The sequence below is a fragment of the Falco peregrinus genome, chromosome 6 (assembly GCF_023634155.1).
Source record: "Falco peregrinus isolate bFalPer1 chromosome 6, bFalPer1.pri, whole genome shotgun sequence".
NCBI classification, from domain to species: domain Eukaryota; kingdom Metazoa; phylum Chordata; class Aves; order Falconiformes; family Falconidae; genus Falco; species Falco peregrinus.
Window position 1 is genome coordinate 22,317,393 of NC_073726.1, and position 19,881 is coordinate 22,337,273.

Consider the following 19,881-nt stretch of genomic DNA (forward strand, 5'->3'; position numbering starts at 1 on the left):
TGGATATCTCCAAGGATGGAGCCTCCATAACCTCTCTGGACAGCCTGTGCCAGAGCAGGGTCGCCTTCTCAGTGAAGAAGGTTTTTTTGTGTTTAAATGGAATTTCTTGTATCTTAGTTTGTGCTTGGTGCCTCTTGTCCATTCAGTGGTCACCACTGAGAAAGACCCTGGCTCCCTCTTGTTCATTCCCTCCCATCAGGTGTTTTCACCCGGCTAAAGGCCTCTTGAGCTAAGCCATCTTTTCCCCAGGCTGAGCAGTCCCAACTGTTGGCCTCTCCTCATGTTACCAATGCTCCAGTCCCTTAACCATCACCGTGGTCCTGTGCTGGGCTCACTCCAGGGTGTTTCTGTCTCTCTTGTCCTGGGAAGCCCCGTACTGGACCCTGCACATCAGTGATGGGCAGAGGGGCAGGACCACCTCCCTCTCTTGCAGGCAATGCTCTGCCCAACATAGCCTAGTGCACTGGTGGCCACCTTTGCCTTGAGGGCATATTGCTACTCATGGTCCACAGGACACCCAATGCCTTCTCTGCAGAGCTCCTTTCCAGCCTGGTTGGCCTCCAGGATGTACTGGTGTGTGGCGTGTATGGGGTTTGTGTGGCAAGGTTTTGGTAGCAGGGCACTGCTGGGGTGGTTTCTGTGAGAAGCTGCTAGAAGCTTCCCCCATGTCTGATGGAGCCAATGCCAGCCGGCTCCCAGATGGACCCACTGCTGGCCAAGGCTGAGCTCATCAGTGGCAGTGGTGGTGCCTCTGGGATAATGTATTTAAGAAGGGGAAAAAGAAAACTGTGCTACTGCAGCGGAAGAGAGGAGTGATACTATGTGAGAGCAACATCCCTGCAGCCCCCCGGTCAGCGCAGGAGGGGCTCCGGGCACCAGAGCAGAGATTCCCCGGCAGCCCATGGTGAAGCCCATGGTGAGGCAGGCTGTGCCCTCAGCCCTTGGAGGTCCATGGAGGAGCAGATCCCCACCTGGAGCCCATGGGGGACCCCGTGCTGGGGCAGGGGGATGCCCAAAGGAGGCTGTGACCCTGTGGGCAGCCCATGCTGGAGCAGGCTCCTGGCAGGACCTGTGGTCCCATGGAGAGAGGAGCCCCGGCTGGGGCAGGGTTGCTGGTGGGGCTTGTGCCCCCATGGGGACCAGCACTGGCGCAGCCTGGGCCTTAAGGACTGTACCCCGTGGGAGGGACTCACGCTGGAGGAGTTCATGGAGGCCTGTCTCCCGTGGGAGGGACCCCACGCTGGAGCAGGGGAAGAGTGTGAGGAGGAAGGAGCAGCAGAGACAATGTGTGATGGGCTGACCACAACCCTCATTCCCTGTCCCCAGGAGGAGGTAGAAGAAATCGGGCGCAAAGTTGAGCCTGGGAAGAAGGCAGGGGTGGGGCTTAAGTGTTTTAAGATTTAGCTTTTATTTCTCGTTACCCTAACACTGATTTGATTGGCAATAAATTAAATTTTTCCCCAAGTCAAGTCTGTCTGTGACAGTAATTGGTGAGTGATCTCCCTATCCTTATCTCTACCCACGGGCCTTTCATTCTGTTTTTTCTCCCCTGCCCAGCTGAGGAGGGGAGTAACAGAGTGGCTTTGGTGGATACGTAGCATCCAGCCAGGGTTAACCCACCACATGGAGCTGTCCCTCCCCAGTGACAGGAGTTGGCATTTCCCTTGGTTGAACTTCATGAGAATCCTCTCTGCGCATTTCTCCGTGCTTTCCAGGTGGATCAGACTCCTGCTCTGCCTCATCACCCAGCTCATCAATGAAGATGTGCAACAGTCCTGGCACGAGTATGGACTCCAGGGTATGCTGCTGGTGACTGGCCTCCAGCCAGACTTCATGCCACCAGTCACAACCTTCTGGGCGAGTTGTATTCACTCCACTTTGTTGTTTGCTTACTAATGTCTGTGCAGGACTTGCCAGCATATACAACAAATTCTAAATATTAGCTGACTTTACAATTTCTTTTCCAATCTGTGCTGTTGCTAATTTATTGAAAGGGAGGGTTAATTGTCAGTGTTTCTTAAGTATTTTGAAGGCTGAAAGATATGTTGAAGCAGTAACTGGGAAGTTACCATGATCTGTGGTGTCAGTAAGGCAGTAGGTGTTATGGCTTATGCCAAAGATGTGGGTAATCAACAAGACTGAGCTTCTGCTGTGCCTTTCACCTGGGAACTCTGAAACTGCGAATCCTGGTCGGTTCTTACATTAGTTTGGAAAAACATGACTCAAACAGGCTAAACTATTTGTCAAAGTTCTACAGCAGCCAGGCTGCATGGGGTTTTTTGCAGGCTGCTGTGCTGGTGCAGTATTTTTGGCAAGGTTTTGTGTTGCCTCTCCTTTTTAAGCCATATTCTGTGTGTGTATATATATATATACACACACACATATATATATAACTATAGTTGGTTCTGTCTTTCAAATGACCCACCCTCCCTGCGTTTAACAGCAAAACTGAAACTGGCTCACCTGTGACACCAGCGGGGTATGAGATGGTTTTGAGGTTAATTTTACAGCAGTAGGAGCCCCTGTTTATTATAGAATCATCAAATGGTTTTGGTTGGAAGGGACCTTTCAAGGCCATCTAGTCCAGCCCACCTGCCAGGGACAGGGACACCTCCCACTAGACCAGGTTGCTCCAAGCCCCATCCAACCTGGCCTTGAACACTTCCAGGGATGGGGCAGCCACAGCTTCTCTGGGCAACCTGTGCCAGTGCCTCACCACCTTCAGTGTAAAAAATTTCTTATATCCATTCTGAATACACCCTGTTTTAGTTTAAAAACATTCCCTCTGTCGCTACAGGGGACATCTGAGATAAGGCTGCCCATGACTGTGTTGCACAGCAGGCTCTGAAGATGACTGGTGCTGGTGGTGGCAGCAGCTGTTTTAAGGAGCGACCTCCACTGTAAGAGTAGGTAGACGGCATCTGATGGTGAACCTTATAAAGAAGTTGGGGAAGGCATCATTATTACATGGATGTTGCTGTGGGGTTTGCTTTCAAGCCACGAAGGTAGTGGAGCAGCCTGGGAAATGCTTTGTGCTCGGGCTGGGATGCCTGCTGTGCAGGGACAGCTAGTGCTCTAGGAAGCACTTAGCTGGCTGTATGGGAATATGCTTGGTGTGCAAAGCCTGTATGTCTGGTGCCTGGTGGTGTGGTGGGTCTGGTGGGAGTGTCTGAGATGTCCACCTGATGAGGGATCGCTGGGCACTGCTGTCCCTCCTGCTGCAGGAGGGGATGTGACCAGTAGCCACAGTTGGCTGAAATGCTGTTCAGGGGAGTGAATAGATAAAGAGGTTTTTTTCTGGCTTAATGTTGCTTGGAGATAGGAATATAATGGCCTGAAGGGCCTGAAGGGTTGAAGGCAGCACTGAACAGAAGCTTCTTTCAATCTGGAAGGGCGAGCTTCCCAACAGTGTGAAAATATCACCCCAAAATAACAATTTTTCCTGGTTACTGCTAACGGCCTTAGGTGGTGACGCAGCAAAATATATCTACTCGACTTGGGCTGTGCATAGTGTTTGTCCAGAAGATTTGAGTTACATGTCTTTGGCTTGTTTTCACCTGTAGCCTCGTGCCACCCTGTCTTAGCCAGAAATAGCAAACGTCAAACTTTCTGGCATTTAAATTGTTCACCTGATGAAAGAGCAGAACAAGGAAGGGAACCTGGCAACTTCTTCTATCCATCTAGGTGTGCTGGCAGCCCAGTGGGATATGTGTGCTGGTCGTGTGCAAGCTGGTGGCTCACAAAGCCCATAGCTCACAAGCCAAGTTCTTTGCCTGGCTGCTGGAACAGGAGGAAGTTGGTGAAGGGAGGATTGTGTCAACTATTGCCCCAAATGAAATGCTTTATGTGAAGAAAAGTAAAACAAGGAAATGTTTGTGCAGGCCAATGGGCTGCTGGACCTTTCTGGCAGAGAAGGGGGATTTCCATGTGCATCTCCAGTGAGATGGTGCCAGCTCCACCTTCGCTTCACCCTGTTCACTTCGCGGGTGGAAACATACTGGTAAAATACCAGAGTGGGCTCAGAAAATGGTTACAGATGGCTCATTAATTCCTGAGGGCGGAATCCTTCATTATTTTGAGTGAACCAGAGAGGTTTCAGTTAAGTTGAACCCTCAGCTCGACTCTTCAGCACTGCAAAGTGGCAAAATTTTGTTTGTATTGCAGTCCAGGCCATTGTGGAGCCACTGGCTGTGGAAATGTGCCTTTGCAGGAGCAGAAGATCCTTTTGCAATTGCTCTGCCTACAAAATCTTCTATTGTCCTCTTTGCCTTCTGCAGAGCATGGGCTGAGCATGCTCAGCAGAGGGAGCTGCAGCCCCGCCAGCCTGCTCCATCCCTGCTTTTCCCTGAGACAGGGCTAAGTGCAAATCATTTAAACATATTTATCTGGTTCAGTGTGCAGCCACGGGATTATGAAGGTCGTTTCTAACTATATTGAGTTTGAAGCTGAAAACCGTTCAGCGTGAGAGGTGTCTGTGTGCTGTTTGTTTGAAGTTGCATGAACTTTTGATAGTGCGAAGTACAGTCCTTGTTGCAGGAGACCTATAGCTCTAAATATAGGTGTGCCTGTTTGACCTTGCTGTTGTATTGATCAGGGTATTGGCATTCTGGTGACCTGAGGCTAGGGGCATAGGCAGGCGATGGATGAATGTCTCCATGCCACAGTGAGGTTGCTCTCATTAGCTCTCGGCTCTAACATTGAGCAGAGCTGGGGTTGGTGTGAAATCACAGCTGCAAAAATGGGCTGGATCTGAGCGCTTCACCCGGTGCGGGATTTTGAACAGAAATGAGGAACCAAGCTGCCTGTCTCGCCCCTGAATACTTGGCTAATGAGGCTGGTTCATAACGAAGACCTCACTGGGGAGAACATCTGTCCACCAAAGTACCCAGCAAGCAGCTCAAGAGCAAGGGGGCTTGGCTGCTGGACTGGTGCATCCCGCTGCCATCCCTCTGCATCCCCTCTGCCAAACAAATGTAAGTGAGGAGAGTTTCACCTATGGAGAAGTGGGACAGCAATGCCAGCACCTCTGCTTTCCATGTGCCCGAGTGGATGGTGAGTTATTTAGCTTGTTGTTTTAGTCAGCACCTAGCCAGCTGATTGCTGCTTAATTTCTGGAGGGAGCTTCACATCTCGCTGCTCCATGTTGGGATGTGATGCCATTTAGCTGGAACGAGGGTCATTAAAAGTCCGATATTAATGAGGACTGCTAGACATCCTCCCCTGCCAACGCAGCATCATTCTTTGGCGCGAGCTGCCTAACTGAAAATGGCCAAGTGATGGAGGGAATGGCCCCCCATGGGCCACCCCATCTTGCAGATTTGTTATATTAAGAACTAATTTTTGTAGCAGTTTGGGACCAGCAGTGAGGAGGAGTGTGAGAAACTGCAGTGTGTTCCAGGAGACTTGGAATTTCATCAGGATCAGCACTGCAGATACTGTCTTTTCAGCTACTTTAATTTGTATCATCAATTTAGATTCTGTTGTTGGAATAAAACCTCTAAAACTTAAGACACCTTTCAGGGCATTGCATGCTGCTCCGCTTCATTTTGGTGGTTAAAGAGGTTAGAATAAATACCAGCAAATATTAAAATAGACTTTGCTTTGCTTTGCTTCCTGGTGGAAAGAATTCCCAAAGCAGCTGAAAATATAATGACATTGCTCCAAAAAGCAGGCAGTGCTTGGAAGACAGAAGGTTGCGTGTCTGGAGGTTGGCTTCCCATGTCCCCTGAGGGTCTGTGCAGTATCTTGTGGTCCAGAAATATTCATGACTTCAGAAGCACTGAAATTCTGTGTCAGTATTTGTTACCTCTTCCTAGGTTTCTGCTCATGTCTTCCATTTCTATTTTTGGAGTCATCCCTCTTGGTAGTTCTTCTAAAAATACTTAGATCACTGTAATAAAAAGTTGATATTCTTGTGCTCTTATAAGGTAGTCTTGCTGCTTTGATCTTTATCTACAAATAGAGACCATGCATGGTGATTTGATTCAAATTTCGTTATCCCCCTTTAATATCCAGCTTTGTGTACTCCCTACTGTCACTTTCTTAGTCTTTCTGGATTTTGTTTTTGTGAAATTGCAGTTTATCTTGCTGCTTCTCACTTACTTTTTATAGACTGCAGTTCCTTCAGGCTTCACCCCAGTTGTGTCGTATCAACAGTGAGGAAATTAATTTTGTATTTAAGGGTTAGCAGTGATAAGTTTTGCATAATGCACAACTTTTGTTTATTATTTCAAATGTGGATTTTTTTTGTTACAACTGTAGAAGTGTGGAGTTCTACTTAAAAACAAGCAGCAGATCTCTCCTTATGGATCTGTCCCCCTCTGTAATTTTCTCCTTTATGAATTTGGTACTGCTAGGATCTAGACTAGATGACAGAAACTTTATTTAAGTAGACCTTTTTTTCTTATGGCCATAGCAATTTCCTTTTGCAGCATGGATGTATGATTTTATAGATGATTTAAAGCTGCTGTGGCATCAGACTCCATCTACAAAGGGCTTGGGGCTATGTCCTCTAGCAAAGTTTTTAATCAGGATTTTAACTTGACTGATTTGCATTTTATGTGGTTTCTCAGGACAGTGTGGGGGTGAACAGCCACATTTCAAGACTTAATTAGTCTAAGCTTTAAAATGCTCATTATTTTTAAGGTCATTATTTCAAACAGTCTTTTATGTCTTAATGTTCTTACCAGGGTCTTTTGTTTACTACAGTGTGCCTCTTATTATTAACCAAATAACCAAGTATTGGAAAAAGGTATTATTAGGGAATAATAATAATAAACCCTTCTGTGTTACTTCTCAGAAGAGAAAGTTAAAATACAAATTCTCCCATAATGCTGTGGCTCTTGATTGTTGGGAGGAGATCTGCGGCAGGTCGATTTTGGTTTTGCAGAACTGCACCTGAGCTGTGATGGAGATTTGGGGGTTTGCAGACCTGAGCAACAACACAAACTGAAGTTATTTATTCTGCTGCGAGCCAAATTAAGGATCACAGTACTTCCCTTACTGGGTAAAAACCTCAGTTTTTGAAATCTGCAACTTGGATTTAATATTGACACTGAGCACCTATGTACCCACAGTAGTCTGGGAAAAACTTCTGTGTACAGTTGTGAGACACATGAGTTTGTCATCCCTACGAGGATGGGATCAGAAGAAGGGGAAATTCTGAATTTTCTGTTTCCTGAAATTCTGCAGCCAGTGAGTGCGTGAGGCAGCTGTTTGACTTCGTGTCTTGTTTGTGAAGGCTTCAGCAATTTCAGGTTGTATAATTGAGTGATGTATAATCGAGAGTTTAGTTAATCTCTATTGGCATAGTCTTTAATAGGAATCACACAGTCACAGAATGGTTGAGGTTGGAAGGGACCTCTGGAGATCACCTAGTCCAGTCCCTGCTAAAGCAGGTTCTCCCAGAGCAGGCTGCACAGTCACGTCCAGGTGGGTCTTGGATGTCTGCAGAGAAGGAGACCCCACAGCCTCGCTGGGCAGCCTGGTCCCATGCGCTGTCACCCTCACAGTAAAGAAGTTCTCCCTCATATTCAGGTGGAGCTCCCTATGCTGCAGTTTGTGCCCGTTGCCCCTTGTCGTGTCACTGGGCACCCCTGAAAAGAGCCTGGCCCCGTCCTCTTGGCACTCGTCCTTAAGGTGTTTGTAGATATTGATGAGTAAGAAATCAAGCAAAGTGGGCACGAGGCCTTCATGGATGAGCAAGGAGCTTCTGGCAAACCTCAGACAGAAGAAGGAAGTTAACGTGATGCGGGAAAGGGGGCAGACCATGTAGGAGGAATATAGGGCTGTTGTCAGAGCATGCAGGGAGGCAGTGAGGAAGGTAAGGTCCAGTTGGAATTAAACCTGGTGAGGGATGTGAAGGACAATAAGAAGGGCTTCTTCAAGTACATCAGTAGGAAAAGGGTAACTAGGGAAAATGTGGGCCCACTGCTGAATGACGTAAAGATTCTCTAGTCTTTAGGGAATTAACAGGAGAGGCTCTCACTGTAATGGTGTAAATGCTCCTGGGTTGTGCTGTGGCATCACACACATGAAGGAGCTGTACGAACAATGGATGCTGGCCGAGTACAAATGCACTTACTGCTAGAGATGATGCACTGGCTCGTGATGACTCAGTAGTGTTTTCCATCTCTGACTTTTGAGATGCTACATTTTTTTAAATTATAAAATTAAGTTGCCCCTTTGCTGCAAGTTGAAGTGATACAGAAATAACTGTTTCCTCTTTTGCCTGCCTTGTCACGGGATTGTGACCAACAGAGCCGGGGTGGACTGAGGGATCTGTTCTACAGCTGGGGGAGAAAATTTCTCTCTTCCTTGTCCTTCTCATCATCCCCAGTGGAGCTGCCTGGTTTAGGTGTTTATTATTTTCTTTTTTTCAAAGATACCGCCTTTCTGCTCCCACCAGTTACAGTAGCAGGGATGGCCACACTCATTCTTGCCATGCATTGGATGTAGGTGCTGCTGTTTGCTACCATGGAAGTATGCTCTATGTCAGTAAGCACTAAAATGTTGGAAGAGCTGCTTCTAGTTCTATCTCCAGGTTTTCCACCTGCAGCTTTAGTGCTGTGGGCCATGAAGGATTTTTTTTTCAAAAGAGGTAACCTGAGAGTGGGTTTCAGCCACTAGAGTGAGAGCAATGTCTTGATAGACATGGGCTGTCCTCATTAACAGTTGTCTTGGAGGTCAGAGGACGGAAACTGGTCTCAGTCCTAATAAAACATAGTAAATTGGGGTGTTTGGGGCTGCAGTCTAATGTTTGCACTGTACACAAACTCAGCCCAATGCTGAACATGAGTTAGAAATACACTGAGCTGAGAGCTGGCAGAGCACGGCAGGTGCACCACTGGTGTGAGGTCTTCCTGAATCAACGGTTTGAGTTTCTAACATGCTTGGAAACCACTTTGGCCCAGGTGGGTGACTCTTCGTTCCCATACTTTCTGTTCCAAGTCCTGTAGGCAAAATCAACCTTAACCTGCACATTCTCAAGCTGTTTTTTTCAGAAGAGAGATGCCAAAGGGTTAAATGGCTGTGTTAATCCTGGTGTTGGTCTCTGTGTGACCTTTTGGCTGGAGACCTGGAATCTTAAAGGCTTTGAGCTCCAGTTAAAGTTTTGGCTCAGTGAGCAGCATTGTCAGGATTACATATTAATTTAAGGCATGTGAAACTATGGAATAAATGGGTTTGAACAGTCCCTTTCTGGAAGTGATATGATCTAGGCTCAGAAGGTGGATCAGGAGAATAGAAGCTGCCTGAATTGTTGAAGCTGAGGGGTGCAGATCATTTCAAGCGTGGAGAGGGGAAGGCATTGCTGATACGGCGGAAGGGGAGCAGGTCTCTTCTCAGTTGCCTTTCAGATGCCAACACCTGGTGTCGCCGTACACATCTCCGGTTTCATGGGGGAAAGTGGAGCAGGAGATGAAATATCTGGCTTGGCAGGTCGAGTGCTGGAGGAAACCGGCTTTTCCTTCATGAATAGGGATGAGAGGGCAGGAGGAGGAGGTTGGGTCTGGGAGCTGCAAGCCCTGAGCTCTGGTGGAATATCAGAATAGTACTGTTGGTCCCCTCTCTTTTAGTCACAGCTGCAAAATTATGTCGCCATCTTTACCCTTCTTCATTAAAAAAAAAAAGTAATTAAATTAATTTCATCACTTGGCATCATAGATGCATGAGAAGTTTCTCCACTGAGAAGAGACCTTCCAGGCAGTTTGTCACATGAATAACCAAGTAATGGCAGCTCTTGAAGACCGCAAACTTGACCTGCTGTTTCATATGCGAATAGATGGATTTTAATTAGCTCCATAACTTGCTCTTTATTTCCCAAGTTTGTTGCAGGTGGATTTGAAAGCTGTTGGCAAGGTCAGAGAGCTTGTGCGACTTAATCACACAGAAAACTATTGTTTTCTCCCTTTGTTCCTTAAAAAAAATAAATACCCATGGCTAGGAATAAATCTGAGACGCTAGCACTACAAAAATGCTGTGCTCACAAAATTTGAAAGTTGAGAGAATTTACAAGGGTGCTTCCTCTTGCACATTGCACAAGGGGTGTGTGTGGTGGTTTTTGTCGCTGTTACAGTATTTTAAGGTTTCATTTAGCAGTTTTTAAAAGAGTAGAAGGTATTCCAAGCACATGGCATGGCTAAACTAACACGGAGGGAGGCTGCAGTAAGGTGGGGCTCCAGCCATGATGAAAAAACTGATTTTAATAATGAATGGTTTATTAAATTGTAGTGACAACTTGCATTTTACTAGGATTGAATGTATTTCTCCCTGTTTTTATTTGAAGAGTGAGCCAGAATACAACTGACATACAACTTGCAGAAGACACCTGAGCTGTGGATGGGAGAGGCAGGAAATATCTTTATTTTTAGAATTTATATAAAGCAGAGGTTCTTAATTTTAGTGTCTCAGACTCAGTCTTCACGGGGGGGGGGGGGGGGGGGGAAGGGTGCCCCCCCCCCCCCCCCAAAAAAAAAAAAAGCTATTTGAGTATCTTGATGTGATAACCTACTGGAGAAGTAGCTTGTGCTTTGGTGGTACCACCAAGGTGAACTTCATACACCCTTTAAAGCCTTTTAGCTTACTTACAGTGAACTAAAGTAGCATCTCTCTTAGGATTTTGCATGAAAAGGGTCATCAATAACATTAAAAATTAAAAACTTACTTCGAAAATACAGCTTTAACTGTAGTATCAGTTGAAGCAAATGGTGCTAATCCCAGTCTTGTATTCCCTGACATATTTCCATAGGGGAGATATCCCATATTTCCATTTTCTAGTTATTCTACAGATCCATTAAAGTCAGGAATTCTGTTTTTTTCCCTTCACAAAGCAGATGCTGCTTTCATACAGCCCAGGATTTTTTTCTCTTTCTGTGGAATCCTTGAAATCCACTATGGAGATGTAAAATGCTGTCATGGCATGTGCTTGTCTATGGAAACACTTTGGAGGAGCACTTGCAAGCAGTGCTGGCAGCATTTTCCCCATTGTGCTGTACCATCCACTAGACAACAGTGACAACTATTAAGGAGCAATATTTTATCAGATTGGAGCAATATTAGATCAGATCAGTGGTAAATTATTTCTAAAGCAGGTGTATATAACAATACAGAAAGCTGAGGGGAGCTTTTTTTTTCATATTTCGTTAGAATTGGTGTTGAGTCAATCGGTGATGCCTCGTCACTTGCCAGCTCCCTCTTTGGAAGCAGATGCTGAGGCTTTCTATGGGAATTGTCTTGGGTACATTGTCAGGGGCAAACCTCTTTGGATAACAGCTCCAACCACTAAATAAAAATTTAAAAAATTGCCCTGGAGTGGGTCTGCTTGGTCACTGGTAGGAAAGCATCACACTTCCCAAACCCTACTGCTGCATGAGCATCCCTCTAGGATTATCCACAGCATTTTCCTGCTGCTGTAGGTACCTGCAAGGTGGGAAAAGACTAGATATAAGGAAGAATTTTTTAAGATGAGGATGGTGAGGTGCTGGAACAGGTTGCCCAGAGAAGTTGTGGACACTCCATCCCTGGAAGTGTTCCAGCCCAGGTTGGATGGGGCTTGGAGCAACCTGGTCTAGTGGAAGGTGTCCGTGCCCCTGGCGGAGCGGTGGAACTAGGTGGTTTTCAAAGGTCCTTTCCAACCCAAACCATTCTGTGTTTCTGTGATTCTAAGAGGAATGGTCTAGTGCGGGAACAGTGGGATGGCTGTTGGGGCCTGGACCCTTCCAAGGACGGACTCTCTGCACTTGCTGACCTGGAGGACGGAGCAGGAACTGGCATAATTAAAAACCACTTTGCCATCTAACAAATGCCTTCATTGTTTTAGTTCCTCATTAGTTAATTTTCTTCTAATGAGGCTCTGTTAACGTAATCATCTGACATTGGGGAAAAAGAAAGTGGGGGGGAGAACCCAAGTTAAAAAGAGCCTAATTAGCAAGTTAATTATAGCGAGCAGGGAAATTTTCTGGTTATATAAATAAGCTATTGTTATGCACACACAAGCCAGGCCATGTTAAAAACTGCCGCTAACTGTCTAAGAGGTCAGGCAATCACTGTAATGCAGCATAAAACAGAAGTAGGGCTTGTTTGGTGGGACGCCTCATTAAGTCTTGGGGTCCTTTCCTGCCAGAAAAAGGGAGTCTGAAAATCCACGCGGTTCCCTTTCCCTCCCTCCCTCCCTCCCTCTTCCTCCACCTCGCAGCTGAAACCAGAGCGGGCAGGATCGGGATCGGCAGGGCTGGGAGGTATAAATCGGGGGGGCAGCCCCTGCCCTGGCGGGAGACAGTGCAGAGGGGCTGTCAGTGATGCCGTCATGCTGAACAAGAAGAAGTACAACGTGAATGGAGATTCAGGGATTAAAGCCCAGGTGAGGGCAGTCTTTAGTACCGTAATACCATTTTTCTACTTGAAAGTACATTTGTTCCTCTCTACCCCAACCTTTTCCCTCCTTTTCTTGCTGTTCCCCCACAGTCACTTATTTCTGGAGCTGACTGCATCCCCCTGCTTAGAGAAAATCCCAGTCTCTGGAGGACTTCTCTTCATTTTCTCTGGGGAGCAGGAGGTTTGAAATGATGAAGTGTTGTGCCAAATATGTTGCTCTGGGGTTGTTCTTCAGAGTACCATGATGGAGGAGTCCATGGGTTTGCAAGCAGGGAGATTGCCCAGGAAAACCTCGGATGATGAAACTTTTTTCTCTGGGTGAAGCAGCGTAGAGTGGCTCTTCACGGTAGAAATCCCAGGTCGAAGTGAGACTTAGCTCATTTGAAATGTAATGAGCATGCACCTGTATTCAGAAGTCATTAACCCCTTGTACCTCTGGAGGTGAGGTTTTTCAGCTTGAAATGTTTTTTTCCTGTTGGAAGTTGAAAGCAGCGACGTTTGTGTAGCTGCAGAGCAGGTTCAACTCCTAAATACAAGCAGCTGCAGCTCTCAAAAGCTTCACAGCCTCACAAAACCTGCACAGACTTTGAGGTTAAGTCTGTGCAAAGTTGGCTGTTACTTCCAGAAGCATTTTGGCATGAGCTGAGCGAGTTCATCCTGATACTAAATCACTGTTCTCATCCCCGTCTTGAATGCCCCATCTTTCTAGCCAGGCTGGAACATGACACATCTTGCCATCAGTCACCTTGTGCCGTTCGGTAAGGATTTAAACCAGAGTTTTGGTTTGGGTAAGCAAGGTCTGGTTTTCTCCTTCTGTCTGGATTGAGTGTACGTTGCTGAGATTTCAACTCAAAAATAAACGTGTTGTGGGAACTTGCTTAAGGGTATATCTGTGTACCCTTTGCATGTCCACACAATACAAAATTTAGCACTGAATAAAGGTGGATACAATAGATGTCTTAAATCAGATTCCAGCATCCTTTCTTGCCTGGTCTCTCTGCTGCTCAAAGGATAAAGCTAAGAGACATTGGTGAAGTGTCAACACAACCTAAAAGTAGACCTGAGCCTTGACCTGGCCCCTTCCTGATGTTCTCCCCTTCTGGTGCTTCCTTCTACCTCTTGGCTGTCAGTGGCTTGCTCAGCTAAAGCTAAACCCGTTTTGTGGGAGCCTTTAAAGGGTTTAACCCTTAATGGCATTGAGGGCAGGGTTTATTATAAAGTCTAGTTTTGGTTCTGCCTAATTTGGTTCATGACTTTGCTTTTTGGCATGTACTTGCCTATCAGTCTTGGATGTGGAAGTACTTCAAGAGCTCTGCATGCAATTATCAATAGTACCGTGTCACTGGAAATAGTTGCATTGAATGTCCTTGAAGAGATTATGTGGGAAAGGAAAATGTTAATTGTAATACAAATTATTCACCCTTTGTTAGATTTCCAGACTCTCACTTTGCTGAGAGCATAGTTTCACACAAATAACCTGATGCTTAGATGAAGTTGCTCAGCTGTCAAGGGATTTGTTTTAAGGGGGGTGGGGAGTTATTTCAGGCCAACAGCTTCATAGAAAAGGAATATAAAAACTGGCATATGTGCACAAAGACCCCATCCCGCCGGGATCAGAGGTGTTAATCCACAATGCAAGTGTTGACTGTAATATGAGTTTGACATGGGTTTTTTTCTTCCCCTGTGTGTTTCCTGATCCGGTGTCACTCTGTTGTTTGGTTTGAGATTAGCAGAAAAGAAGGAGCTCCCAGGGGCTGCTGCAAATGCTCTCCCAGGTTCTTTCCCTCCTCCCCAGCAGCCTGGACTAGCTGTCCCTGGGCCAGCTCGGACTTAGGTTCACAGGGGACTCTGAAAGAGCTACCTGAGATGCTGATCACCTTTTTCCTTCACTTACTGGCCCAAAAAGCAGAGCACCAACTCTGTAGCATCACCAGTCCATCTCAAGTGCAATGTCAAGTGCCGTTACTTAAACCATTGAACTTGAACTTGAGTTCCCAACAGGATCAAATTCTTTCTGGTTAGGTGACTTCTTTAAACAAAACTAACTTCTCAAAATATGCCCAAGGGGTTAGTTAATAGACTCAATTAATGGCTTTCAGTATTTTGGAGATGTAAATATTTAACCCTGTTGTACCAGACTGAGTCAGTTTATGCTTGTAGCAAAGTCCAAGGAAATTTGCAATTGGAGGTTGTGTTTCCAGTTTCCCTGAGATTTATCATGTCTCGTGAACATAGTGGGAGCATCAGTGGTCGGCTTACAAAGTGATGAGCACAGAGAGTTAGAATATTTTCTAACAGGTTTTTCTTTCTGAATGCTTACATATGGCCCAGTAGCCACATAGAGATAATTAAAAAGGATGTTGAGCTGCTGGTGTGGGTTTGAGATGTGCTGTGTCCCTTGGGTAAGGCAGTTGGGCTCTGAGCAGGCTTGGTGTTTGCTGAAATGCATCTGATGTCTGTGAAGCTCTTTTGGGGTCACAAGCTGCAGGTCGGTGCTGATGTGAGCAGGGAAGCATTAAGACAAGTTCAACATGAGGTAGACGTCAACGGGGCACGGAAGAATTGCGTTTCTACTGTAAAATCACTAACAGTCATCTGTAAGAGCAGATGTTCAGTGTATGTGAAAACCTGGATTTGAGGAGTTTATGGTAAGGAAATACTGACTGGCTTTCTTGCTGTTCTTTTCAACCAAGGGCAGGAGTAAAATGAAGCTTGGAGAAAGATGTTCTTCTTTAAGTACCAGTGTTAAATCTCATTTTCCCCTTAAAAGTGCATAGATAAAAGTGACGCTTCTTAACCTATCCTTTCTGTCCTCTCTGTGCTTTGGAGCAGATCAGCTTTGCTGACTTAAATATTTATCTCTTGGCTGGGCAGTTATTGCAGCTGTAGCATGGGCAGGGCTGAGCCTGGTTGTGCTCAGCTGCTTTCAAACCCGCTGGTGGTCTTGGGGCTTCACAGATGTTCCTGGGAAGTCTGAAATCTTCATTCCTTGGTGATGACTGAAATGGAAATGGGCTTGATTCTTCATCTTGGGTGAGAAGGTTGCTATTTGTCATTCATAACAATTTGTCACAATGAGATGAGCTCCATGAAAAAACAAGGTAGATGCAAAATGCCACAAAATATTGCTGTTACATCCGTTGCTGAGGTATTATTGTAGGCACTGCTGGTAAATGATAGTTTGTTCCCTTTCTCCAACTTGGATAATCACATTTTGCCAGCCTGCACATCACTTCATTTACATGCCTTATCCTTCATTTCTTGATTTGTTCTATAAAGTTGTGTACTCTTGAATGCAATACTCTTAAATACTTGTGCTCCCCAGGCGTCCATGATCCCAACAGTTACAACAGCCTTGAGTGATGTATCTAATCTGAAATGTTTCTTAATATAGAGCGCAGCTGGAAGCTGTATTCATTACTCGAAGTGTTTTTATTTTTGCCTTTTGTGTTTTGTACAGCATATAGGGAGCATCTCATACTAGTCACCGCAATAAACATTGCGAGAAGGGTCAGTGTCCGCATCAGCTCTGCAAATGTAGGGTGGCCCTAATAGGGCTTCTCTTGCAATGAATAACCCTTATCATCAGCATTTTGGAAAATAAGTTTGTGTGTAACGGGGACAGCAGCTTTGTAATTTGTGTGGTTAAAAGAGGAGTTTCAAGGTATTTGAAGGACAAGTGTGTTGATGCTGCGTCTGGTGGAAGGTCTGAAATTAAACAAAGTAGGCAATTTAGCATACCCTGTTCCAAATTAAATAACAGGAATAATAATAAATAACAATTCAGCGCATAACTGAGGTGGTGTCAGTGTCTGCTTAAGGCTTTGGGTTCTTGGGATTAATCTTCTCTATCAGACTGTTGGGGTTTTATGTCTGACTTAACTATTAATTTCCTTTTAACAGATCCAGTTTGCTGACCAAAAGCAAGAATTCAACAAGCGCCCAACGAAGATTGGCCGCCGTTCGCTTTCCCGCTCCATCTCGCAGTCCTCTACAGATAGCTACAGCTCAGGTGTGTGCCATCAGCTGCACGTACAGCATCTCTGCAGACCACAGGGTTTGTCCTGTGTTTTACTCAAGCAACTCCCAGATCTGATGTGCGGTCGGTAGTGTCAGAGGGAAGGCATGGACAGAGGATTGTTGCTTTTTTTCTTGTCTTCATGTATAGTTGGGTAGGAAATGAAGTTACTCTGATTCTCTCAACACTTCTCATCTCTCCTTATAAGCCTCATGTGCAGTTGTTACTGGCTTTCCTCCTCCCTTCCCTTTCCTTTTCCTTCCAGGCTCAGCAAAACAGTGTTTCCACTGTTCGTGCTTGCATGTCATCTTCCCTTCCTGTTCTTGAATAAATCCATGTGGATCCCACTGTAGGTTTGGACTCGCCCATTGCACATGAAATTGGAGTCTTTGCAAGAGCAGTGGTGACCTTTGAAGGCTTTGCGTGTGTCTTCTGTGCCTTTCCTGCTGGAATCTGTGAAATGAAATTTTTAGCAAGCAAGCAGTGGACTTCTCGTTCGGTCTTGCTAGTTGTACTTACAGGAACTCACTGGAGAGGGAGGTTGGGTTTACTGGGGATTTTTTGTTTTCTTTTAAATTTCAGGGCTCTTCTGAAGCACCAGGTATATTTACAAAGATTGGTTCTGGAAACTTGCTTTGTCTGGACTAATATTTGGTGGTTGTGCAGCACCATCCAGAAACCTTCAGGCTCTGGTCCCCCTGGTAGGAGGCTCGTTCCTTTGAGAAGATGGCACAGCAAAGTTTTGTTTTGACCTGCATAGGTTGTTTTGTTTTCTATGAACATGCATCATTTTCAAGGGAGACAACTGAAACTTAATTTCTGGAGCAGTCCATGAAGGTTTCTTAAAACCCAGTCAAAGGGAGGTCCCATGAAAAACAGGTTAGTTACACTGAGTGCCCCATTCATCAAACATCGGACATTTAGAAATCAAACATTCAACATTTCAAACTGATGCAAAAAAGGCAGCACAAGAAAGTCCTGAAAACAAATCTCCTGGTGGAAACTGGCATTTTTTCCCTACAGGAAAGAGTGCAGCCTTGAGAGAATGACTGCTAAAACTTACCTTGACTTCGAGTGAAGAAGGCGAAGTTGCCCTGTGCTTTGCAAACAGTCTCTAATGTTTGTTAGAGACTGGCAACAAATAAGTTGCCAGTGGCCACAGAGTGCTGAGGAAGTTCAGTGCAACTGCACTTCGCAGCACGTAGGAACGTCACGGGCCCATTCAGTAAAACATTACGTGCCCAAGTGGCACCTTCAGCTAAATTTACCCTAGTCCAGTAACATCCATGTGGGACTGGTATCACACCTCACCTTCCAGTGTCCTCTTTTCTTTGTCTCCAAGTGTGTCATTAAGTACCGTTACTGTGCTGGAGACCTTATGTCACTTCAGGAGTTGTTTATGAGGATAGTGGCTTTCCAGGAATAGGGAGAGGTCATCGGGGATGCTCTCAAATTGTTCAGGATAGGTCCATCTAGGATCCTTGGCACTTTGAAGGGAATACTGCTTGCTACCTGAAAATACTGCAGGTACTGTCCTAGCTGAGACCATCACAGAAGGGAATTTGGATCCAATTCCCCATCCCTCAAGGAGTCTTAATGCTTCTGATCCCCTTCTGGTCCTGGCCTCTTGAAGAAGATGCAGAATAAATCAGCTTCTAACACAAGGCTGCAAGGATTGGAGATGTAAGTGTCTTTGAAACTGGCGGAGGTATTATTTCTCAGCTCCTCCTGACTGTGAAGGCAAATGATCAGGCCTTTCTGGTGATGTGTACCAAACTTCATGTTAGAGTACCGTCAAGAGCTCTGAGATGAGTATTCAGGTTGGAGGCCAAGGTCTGTCTGCAGACCTTGCAGAGGTCTGGCTTTATGCCAGCGCCATGGGGAATAAGGATCATTCATGGTGAGGCTCCACCACAGTCTTTCAGTTAGTCCCTGTCTATACCATGGATGCACCCATCCATGATATGGATGCATTTTTTGGATGCTTGGCAGGTCACAGTGTATTTGAGGAGAACCTGGCTAGGTATCTGGTAGTTTGAAGCATCAGAGACCACAAGAGCTCAAAAGTGCATCCTACCCTGACCCTCCCAGCTAGATACCTCTTGTATAACAAGAAATAATTCTTTTTCGGGGTAGATTATGTGCTGTGAGGTATGGTTGCGTTTAGGTTGCATACTTTGCTGGCCATGGACAACTGCCATTCTGCACAGTGAAAGCCTGTGGCCAAAAATCAAATCTGAAGGTAGTCCACCCATATCTGCTTGTATGAGGGTGTTTTGGGTCATATCCCTCCTGCAGCTTCCAGCTGCATGTCTGCTGTTGAAGGAAGCAGGACAGAGCCCATGGGCTCACGCAGGGCTGTCCATGCTGTCCAGTTGTGTGCATGGATGGATGTGAGCCGAGCCCTGCTGTGCCAGCCAGCCACAGCACCAAAGACCAGTCCCTCGCCTATTTTATTTCCCAGGGTGGATGCAGCTGACAATTACAGCTCAACTTGATGCCCATCTGAAGTCCTAGTAGATCTTCACTGTTGAAGCTTTAGAGAATGTCCCTGTTCTTGTGCCTGGCCTGCCATGGTACGTGCCATAACCTATTGGGAGCAAACAGGGTAAAACCTCCTGTGTGTGATGAACGTGGTTTCATGGGGTTTTTTTGAGCTATCAGGAGATGGTGTACAGAGCAGCATGTGAGTGAGCAGCAAAGCATGGAGCAATCCTCTCTGCCAGCACAAGTGATGAGCTAGATGCCAACACTAAAGGGCAACCACATTAGTAGCGGAAGTTTGAGGAGCCAGGAAGTCTGAGAGGTTTAAACAGGGACATTTTAGCTCCGTGAAGTGTAGAAAGCCTCCACGAACTCAGGATCTGGCTCCTGGCTGACTGCTGCAATGAGACACTGTGTACAGAACTTGTAATTGAGCCTAGGTGGTGGGCCAGAAGTCTTCCTGACGTAGGGATGGAAAGCCTCTTTTTTATTTCTCTACTCATTTCTCTGATGTTAAGGTTATTGGGGTTGAGCTGGGACAGGAGCACACTGTGACAACCCACTAGGTTGAGGCAGTATTATCAGTCCTGCCCGTCTCCCATCCCTTCGGGCTGTAACGTATCTCAGAACCAGTCAGATAAGATGTCTGAGCAGATTTATATGAAGTGGCTTTGTGGCAGTAGTGCATTGCCCGTAACAGAGATGGTTACGTGTGTGCTCCCTGAAAAACATGGTAGATGAGGACCTACAAGCTTTTCACCTTTTTCAGCAACCCAGGTTTAGAAGAGCAAAGGTAACTAGTGGAAAAGTTGTGGTTATGTGGTCCTTTCAGCTCTGGGCAGAGGCAGGTGCTCACCTCCAGAAGGTGCAGCTGCTGGAGGTTGTGATCTGATTCTGGGCACACAAACAGTGAAAGCCATGCACAGTCTGATGGCTTCACCCTGGTTCCTGTGGAACAAGTGACTGTTCTTTGTCTCCTTTCCAGGTTCTTGGGTTGCTGCTTCTTT

At 45.9% G+C, this 19,881-nt stretch overlaps 1 protein-coding gene across 3 annotated transcripts in view; it reads left to right on the forward strand.

The window, feature by feature from the left end:
* AHCYL2 (adenosylhomocysteinase like 2) overlaps positions 1–19,881 on the forward strand; it is a 109,349-nt gene that overhangs the window by 59,307 nt on the left and 30,161 nt on the right. The window contains exons 1-2 of one of the 3 annotated variants that reach the window (XM_013297588.3): positions 4,981–5,052; positions 16,276–16,384. In XM_013297588.3, the coding sequence (XP_013153042.3) occupies positions 4,996–5,052; positions 16,276–16,384 (166 nt within the window). In that variant the 5' untranslated portion in view covers positions 4,981–4,995. Of the gene's footprint in view, positions 1–4,980; positions 5,053–12,160; positions 12,359–16,275; positions 16,385–19,881 lie in introns of those variants that run through there. The other 2 variants (XM_027783688.2, XM_055807825.1) reach the window with 2 other exon arrangements.